Below are 9,159 nucleotides of genomic sequence, written 5' to 3' on the forward strand. Positions count from 1 at the left end.
CTATTGGCCTGTTGTTTCCATTAGGAATTACTTGACGTTTTTGTTGTAGGGTGCTATTCTCTGCTTATCCACTAGAGGGCAATAAAACGCATTTATTCTGAATGAGCCACACTTGACCAATTCGTCAACTAAATGAAATGTGGGTCATGCAAATTTCGCACGTCTGCCTTTCTTGACTTTACACTGGGCGTTTCTGAAATGGCTGTCAAACACAATAGACTTCCTCCGCAACTAGTATTTAATAAGTTATTAAGAGCATGCAGCAGATAGAAGATTTCAGTAAATAGAGGATATTGGTAAAATAAAACCTAAATAAGAGAAAAAAGGAATAGACCAGTGCCAAACCCCAAAAGCCTGTTTTATTTAGCAATCAGAGTAGTTAGAATTTTTTAGGTGCTTTTGTCAAATGCTTGGTTTTAGAGTTAAAGAGTTAATTAATAATTATGCCCTGTGGAAGTTTGTGAGAAGCAGTTTATTTGGGCCTTTCTGAAACTATAAAATCAAGCATTGTACAAGAACCACCTATACCTCAGTTGAATTTCTATCAGTTTACATACTCTCTCTCAGACATATCAAACATCATTTCAAACTGGACTTCCATCGCTAAGCCCAGATCTTTCTCAGGACCAAATCAGTTACATCTACCACTCAATCACTTAGAAGCATATCTTTCAGAAATTAAACTCTGGATGAAACACAACTTTCTTATGTTAAATAGCAACAAGACCGAGCTTATCATAGGCTCAAAATCAATCCTGAGTAAAACTGGTTCTTTCACTCTAACCACTGATGATATAGCTATGTCCCCTTCCCCTGGTTAGAAACCTGGGTGTTATCCTCAGTGCAATTCTTTCATTTGTACATTGTACATTGTGTATATAATCATAATATACATATATTGTACATACATTGTTAATATATTTTGTACATACATAGAAAATATATATTTATCTGTATATATATTTTTTTTCTCTATGCACCCCTGGTTCTCTTCCTCAGTTTGGACAGAGCACTCTCCACCATTTCACTGCGTGTTATACTGTGTATGACTATGTATGTGACGAATAAACCGAACTTGAACTTGAACTTGGCACCCATGTTCATGCTACTGTTAAGATGTACTTCTTTCACCTGTAATATTACTAAAATCCAAAATCCGTCTGCTAATAAATCTCTCATTCATGCTTTCATCTCTAGCCTCTCAGACTACTGAAACACTGTCCTTGCAGGCATTAGCCCTTCTCTCCTTCACAAGCTTCAGATGGGTCAGAAATCTGCTGCCTGTCTTCTCATTCAATCCCAGGTACACCAGCACATTACACCCATCCTCCAGGATTTTCACTGGCTTCCTGTTAAGTACCACATTCATTTCAAATCTTCCTTTTCAAATACAAAGCTCTCCATCGTCCAACACCTAAACTATCTGATCTTCTTGACTACAAACCCAATCGCTCTATCAGATCTTCTTCTGCCGGGCTCCTTACTGTTCTACACCCAACCTTCATAGCTTTGTTGATCAGGCATTATTATTATTATTATTATTATTATTATTATTATTATTATTATTTTAACATCATCATCATTACCATCACCATTGGAGCATTACCTTATGTCTTAGCAGTGTCTCAAGAAAGCAGAGATGCTTAAACGCATGCAGAGGAATAAGGATAAAAGGCACAAATAAAGTGAAAACCAGAAACAGACTTAGTTCATTATTTCCATTTACTCAGAAATAATGAAATAAGAAATAATGTACAATTGTACTGATTGCAATCCCACAGTTGTTTACCAACAATTATGTACATACTGTACTTTATACTGGTGTGATTCCTTCATTCACACTGTATTTGGGCAGAGAGCTAATGAAACATAATAAAGTGAGGAACACTAGCAAACACTGAGTCAAGTATAAAAAAAAAATGGTATGTTAAAAAAAATTCCTAGTTATGATTTCACTTTATTTTTTTATGGTTGATGCATCTTCATAAGTGCATTACTGACAAGCTTTAGTCAGAGAGGACATAAATATCTTGGTGACTTTGTCCAAGTCTTGGTGTGTTTCATAGAGAAAGCTTTGTTTTCAACATGGCTACATGTTGGCTACTATACTGAAAAAGCTTACAATGCCTCCAGAATACATGGCTCCAGTATTCATTTGAATGTTATAGCAAAGGGGATATTAAATTAGAGAAAATGTATAACTGAATATTACTGTTTTGGATTATATAATTATTTAACGTTTGAACCCTGAATACAACATAAATTATACAGCAGTTACAAAAAAAGTCAAATGGGCTAGTTGATGTCCTGTGGAGACAAGAGCTGAATAAACATGAATTAAGTGATCATTTCCTGAAGTCATCCAGCACTACTTACTTGCATGCATTGCTCCTCCCTTACAAACACAGAGCTGAAAGGCAAAATCTGGATGTAAAAACCTGTTTCTGGTGCCTGTATAAAATGTTTGGGAAATGTCTGTGTGCGTTTGCATGGCCTTAATTTTGCCTATTAGAAATGCTACACTATAATGGCCTATAATGCTATTAATCAATGTCAGACTATATAAATGTATTGTTCCATTAGTGCAATTCTTAAGCAATGTCATAACTATAAATACTTCATTGTATGTAGTAGGCAAATGAATAAATGAAGTACATCATTGGTGAGTAGTTATTGTGGAAACCAAATTTGTATTTTTATGTGATTAATGAGCAGCCCTTTTATTTTTATATATATATATATATATATATATAATTGTATAGTGTGCATTGTCTTTAACATTCCTAACATATCCTCATTAAAACTGCATTTTGAAGTTAGTATCAAATAAATGCTTGAAATTAACTACTATTAATGTATATTGTACACATTCAAAGTTACTCATTTAAGTGTGTTCTGATAAATAAAAAATCATGATGACTATAAATAATATTTTATAATGAGATGATGCACCATCATGATTGCACACTTTGGATAGCAGAGTGGTGCAAAGAATACTGTTTTTCATATTTGTATGATACCTGTGGACTAGTTAGAAAGAACTACTTTGATCACTGAGTAAAGAATTATTTAAAAATGTCTTGTACACCACATATCTGTTTGCCACTATAAATGATTTAATTCCATATTCTAGCCTCCCCCTCTTGTCCCAGTGGAGTTATAATGTTTCATAATAAGTTACAATGGGAGCAGACTCTGACAACAGCACACTCTGAGCATGTATACATCTACAAGATCCTGATTACTGGTAAAAATCAGTTTGTCAATAAGTGAACTGAAGTGTTCACATGCACAATAATAATAATGTGATTATGTAAAAAAGGACAAAAAAGCATATGAAAAACAAACAAACAAACAAATTGCTATATGGGATCAGTGAAATCGGGGGAATTCTCTACAATGGACCTGATCTTAAAACCTTGTCCTCTTTGCCCGGCTGCAGAACAAGAGAGCCCATATTCCACTTACACTGACATAAAAAAAAAAAAATAGAAATCTGATAAAGCTGTTCATTTGCCCAGATTAATTAATTAATTAATCTGGGTTTTGCTTTGTGCGATGTAGAGCCGAACACTGATAAACGTTTACGTGACATTTTACATAGGAGTCTTATTTCCCTTTGCAGGGGTAAATGCACTCAGTGGCATTTGCAGTAAAGCACTGAATTACATTCAAAATAGACATGATTTATAGAAGCAAGCATTTCAGTTTGCTCAGAAAGTCCCCTGGATCCAGTCAAATGTTGTGCTCCAGCGGAGTACCAGGACAGAAGTGATCTTTGTCTAGTCTCTCACTCATCTGTGTGTCGATCGGAGGAGCCTCCTTACAGCAGAAGTATTGCTTCCAGAGCCGCTGGAACGCCGTGCGGAACTTCTTGATGCGGAATGCATACACGATGGGGTTGACGGCGGAGTTGCCGTGGGTGAGCAGGATGGCGATGTAGAGAAGGAACATGGGCTTCTCGCAACCAGGGCTGAAGAGTGTGATGCAGTTCAGGATGTGCAGTGGGAGCCAGCTGGCGGCAAACAACACAAGCACAAGCGCAAGCGACTTGGCTAGCTTCAGCTCCTTGTTGTAGTACTTGCTGGGGTCGCCATGGCCCACACCGACCTTCTTGTTCAGTTGCTTGTGTGATGGAAAATATTATTTGATCATGTATTATCATGTGATTCATATGTAATGATTCATATATAATCATGTTAATCCTTTCCATCATATAATCCTATATGAATGGTTTAGTCTGCAAACTCTGTCTCTGTATATTGTGTGAACAAATGACTGTGGGAATGTTGCTTTATCACCTGCAGGGGTCGTAAAGACGGATTAGGCTTTTGTTTTCTTGCAAATGGTGTCTGTCCTTTGAAGCGTCCTGGCATATGCAGGAATGTTCATCACCAAATGGAGCAGGGAGTGTGTAAACAAGATCACAGAGCACCCCCTCCTTGGGGAGGGGGTTGAAGTTTAGATATAAGGAGTAGAGTCAGTCTACCCCTTTAGAGCTTTCGCTTTCGAGCATTAGCTCTCACACAGCTGTGTTTTGTGTGTCCTATTTTCTTTATTAAATTACTCTCTTAATCACGTCTGACTTGCTGTTTGTTCAAAATTCCACCACACTTGTGAATCATGTAGAAGATTTCTGTGTAGATGGCAAGCATGAGGAGAAGGGGCAGCAGCACCCAGCTGAAGAAGTTGAAGTAGACCATGTACTCTATGCTGATGACATTCTCGAACTGGCAGGTGATGACCAAGGTTGGGCTGAAAGCCCACAGCCCAGCACATGACCACTGCAAAGCCAGCTCGTTTTGGAGTGACCACTTGCCTGTAACTGAAACAAAGATATTTATGTTATTTACACTTTCTGGTCATCGGTGAGAATTCAGGATTCAGTAATATTTTGAAAAGCACATGTTCCTATACTGAAATGTTGACATTTTTAGACCCAGACATTTGATTTATGTCAAGTGTTTGCATACATTCATCACCTTGTAAGCAAATGCAATGTGCTATTATTTATCCAAATCTATCAATAGGATCAGCTACAACTGTTGCTGACAGAACTACTAATAGTTTGTAGGGTGCTAATGTAATATGATCCAGTTGAGGAGGCTCCTGCCCAGGGCAAAGTAGCTTCCCTTTCTCAGCCACTATTTTACTAGAATCTTTTCCCTGTTCAATCCAGAGCTCTGTCATCCAGACGATTACTTTGATCACACATATACTTCACCAAACAGAGCTGTCCGTAGGCAGAGATGTCCTCCCCAAGATGGATGCTATTACTAGACTATTTTCTTTTTCCACTCCATGTGTATCTTCAGTTAATTGGATCTACAACAAAGTTACCTGCCTTTTATTGACCTCTTTAACTATTCCAAATGAACTCCTGATCTAATTCAATTAGAAGATAAATTACTTTGGAAAATATGGAGAGACTAGCATATGCTAACACTGCTAAACTCTTCAAAATATCTTTTTTTTTTAAAGCAGGCTGTCAGAACCATGCACCAATAAGTAGTTCTCAAACCTTCAAGATTAATGTGGATTTCAATATGTCAGGTGGGGAAGGTAGTTATCTAACTGCACAGTAAGCAACATTTTCACTAACAGACCTGATTTTCATAGCTGACTTCCCAAAGTATCAGAATAGCAAAAAACTTCCAGAGCTTGTCTAGTCAAACTGAAAAAAAGATGGAATTTATTCTTCTCATGCCTGCTGCATGATTATATTTATTTCACAATCCTTTATTTACTTCTCATTACTATATGATGTTAGTTACCTGCATGTAACATATATTTTTATTAATTCTTTATCAGTTCATGAAAGAACATTTTGTCAAATTACAGCTATTTCTAAATGTAAATTAGGACTAGAAAAATATCTTAAATTTCCCAAAATATTCTTGAGTCAGTGTGAGAATAAGTATTCTCTCAAAATGTGTAGTCTCTTTATGATTCACCAGTTACCTGGAGGGTTCGAGAGTCTTAGTCACGTCATATTTTGTTTATTCGATGTATTTTCTTAATTTCTACATTTAGTTGATACACACTGGTTCAGCATTCCAGTTGATATCTTGTCACTGAATGCTTTATACAAGGCTTTCTAATTGCTAAATGACATTATTAAGAGCTTCCATTGTGCACACTGAAATGTTACCCTCCTCCTGACCCTTTACAGGCAAGCGTTAGCAGTTATATGGCATAATTATTATTATTATTTGATATGGTAAACAAATATTACTATCCCAATGAACTGTACAAAACCTTTATATTTTAATGATGCACAATAAAAGGTGGTGTCATTAATTAATAATTAGCATTATATTACTCATCTGTCCTGATTTTCCAAATTCATCTTTCATGTGTTGTCATGTATTATTCTAGAACAATTATATTTGTATGTGTAAATATATTTTAATAATAATTTAAATGCTGTTTCATCCTAACATGATTTATTCATCACAGCAAAATAACTGCTCAAACAAAATAATCACATCTGGAGCCCAAAATAGCAATTGCAATTCTGAGAGTCTTGTTCAGGAGGCAGCCATTTTGTTCTGCTTCAAATGCTGGGAGTTTTGCCCTTTGGGAGTGGGGGTAGGTAATATCTCATTCTTTTATTTATTTATTTATTTACTTACTTATTTACTTATTTATTTATTTAGGGGGCAGACCTTTTGATGATTTTGACAGACCTTTTGATGATGTATGAGATTTGATTGGTTGGCTGAGACCACGAGATCTGTCCCAAATGCATGCATCTCACTGGGAGCTATACAGCATATTTTCGATCTAAAGGTTATCTCTGGCATTCACACTATTAGAATGGTGCCACTGACAATTTGGCAGGAAGAATATATTAATAATGTTCATATGGCATTAAATTCATGTCTGTCTCCTTTTTTTGCTTACTTGCGTGGTTTGTGTGCATTGTCCTAAATGGATCACACTGACTAGAATTATGGAACACAGAAAAAAAGTAACTTTGTGTACACCATAGACAGCTCTATGCACCATAGACAGATACATACACCATTGATAGATGTACACATTATAGATAGATGCTTACACCATAGATACTTTCCTTTATTTTCGTTCTCTTTTTTGTGCTCCTAATTGTCCTGCAGCTCATTGGTATTAAGTCAGAAGTCTACTGCTTCACTATCCAGGGAGTCATACCAAGACCACTCCAGCTCCAAGTACAGAGCCCTAATCTGCTATCCTACTGTTTCTCTCTCTCTCTCTCTCTCTCTCTCTCTCTCTCTCTCTCTCTCTCTCTCTCTCTCTCTCTCTCTCTCTCTCTCTCTCTCTCTCTCTCTCTCTCTCTCTCTCTCTCTCTCTCTCCTAGCAAATCAAGAACAAAGGGCACCTTTATAGGTACAACTGTTAATATCACTGCTCTGATTCATTATCCGTTTGTAATGCCATTTTTACATTTTTCTTTAGTATAGGTCTACGTCATTTGAGTGTCACAGTGCTTCCATCTACATATGCTTAATAGTCTACAGTATATAGGAAGATTAAATAATTCATTTCATAGTAAAACTATGTAGGTAGGTATAACATGTAAGATAATGCAAATGCACCCAGCCGCACTAAAAACCTTAGTCTGCACTGATCATTTGTGAATGAACCAACGATGCACAACCGAAACACTTGCAGGTAACCTATATATTTGTTCGGGTTCCCACTGCATGTTTCATCATAGCCGTCAGCGCAGTGAATGTCGCCACTATAAAATCTGAAATCCTGTAACTTTTCATGCACTACAGAAACACCTCCAGCACAGAAGGGTAGTAATTTTACCTGGTTGGAATCTTGACTCTAAGGTACCGGTCAATAGCAATAGCCAGCAGGGCGAGAATAGAACTCTGGGTCAAAACCAACACTGTGCACGCGACCAGTAGGCAGCTGTAAAAGTGAGTTTGAAGTCCGATACTGATAGTTATCGCCAGGGAATAACGAGCGCTCCCACCGCGATGTCGGCTACTGCCAGAGAGACAATGAAACAAAATGTTGTATCTCTCAAAGACTTGTTAATTTTCACCGCCCAAACCACCATCACATTTCCTATTACCGATGACACGGCAATCAACACTTCCATGCCCATGTAGAGGGCTTGAGCAGGGGAGAGAGCTTCGGGCATTCTCGTAGTCCTTAGTGCAATAAAAAAAAGGTTCAAAGGGATAATGGATTTCGGAAGAAAGTGACGTTAAATTATTTGGTTGTAGTCCTCCCATTAAATAAAACGCTTGTCATAAGTAGGCTACTATGTTTTCCCGTACAGCAAGCAGTATTTAAGCTTATTTACGCGCATGTTATATGAGTGAAAACAGCCAATAAAGAGTAAAATACATCATAGAAGATAAATATCGGCTTTTGTGGGTTATCTTAGAATGGGAATATTGGCTGGCTTTTGTACGTTATCCTCGGGTAATACAAAAGCGCCTCTTCAGATCCACCTGCGCTTGTGCAGAACCTCCTACTGCTCACATGTCTTCATCCGAACAAAAGAATTCGGTATCGTCTTCATTTGTCACCTACAGTGATCTTGTAATCCCTCGTATATCCAAAATATCAAAAAAATAGGTGAAACTGCGCTTCATGTCTGCGTTAGAAAGACAAAACAAAATCCATCCAGAACTGGGAGGTCTGGTGCTATTCTGATAGTCCTGAGAGTATACTGGCTACGCGGGGTTCCAAAATAGCCCTCGTATATGTTTCCATCCAGTTACGTTGTTTTAAATTAAAACTGCTATAGCACACCACTTCTGTTAATCAAAATATCACCAAACTGCAGGAGTTTCGTTGTAAGTGTTAAGTATTAGTTCCATTTTCTTTTCTGAAGGGCATGGGGGAAAAGGCGACACCGTCCCGAACGCGGCTTACTGTCTGCGCATTTGAAAAAATGAATTTTGTAAAAAATACCTCAGTGTCTTCACCCTGTGGTTTGAAATACTCCAAAGGTTTATCCTTCCTCAATCAATATTAGCAACAGAACGTTGCGCAAAATAAGGTGTATGAGGTCGGTCGTGTCTATATGTACTGTAATTTAGTGCACTGCACTGAACTCATTCTGAGAGACTGGGTGTAGCTGATGACAGCGCTCGTTGTTGTAAGGACATTAACAGTGCATTAAGTACCTTTTTTTTTTATAACAAGGTG

The 9,159-nt window shown here is 37.4% G+C and overlaps 1 protein-coding gene across 1 annotated transcript; it reads right to left on the reverse strand.

Annotated features, from left to right (window-relative positions):
• Positions 1-1,704: 1,704 nt before the first annotated feature.
• Positions 1,705-8,883, reverse strand: LOC118240418 (adenosine receptor A1-like). The gene is given in 6 exon segments (XM_035520721.1): positions 1,705-4,125; position 4,568; positions 4,615-4,758; positions 4,760-4,825; positions 7,801-7,948; positions 7,951-8,883. Coding segments are annotated over 6 exon segments (939 nt in total). The 5' UTR covers positions 8,141-8,883; the 3' UTR covers positions 1,705-3,735.
• Between the last annotated feature and the right edge of the window lie 276 nt (positions 8,884-9,159).

This window comes from Electrophorus electricus, chromosome 21 (genome assembly GCF_013358815.1).
Source record: "Electrophorus electricus isolate fEleEle1 chromosome 21, fEleEle1.pri, whole genome shotgun sequence".
Taxonomy (NCBI): Eukaryota; Metazoa; Chordata; class Actinopteri; order Gymnotiformes; family Gymnotidae; genus Electrophorus; species Electrophorus electricus.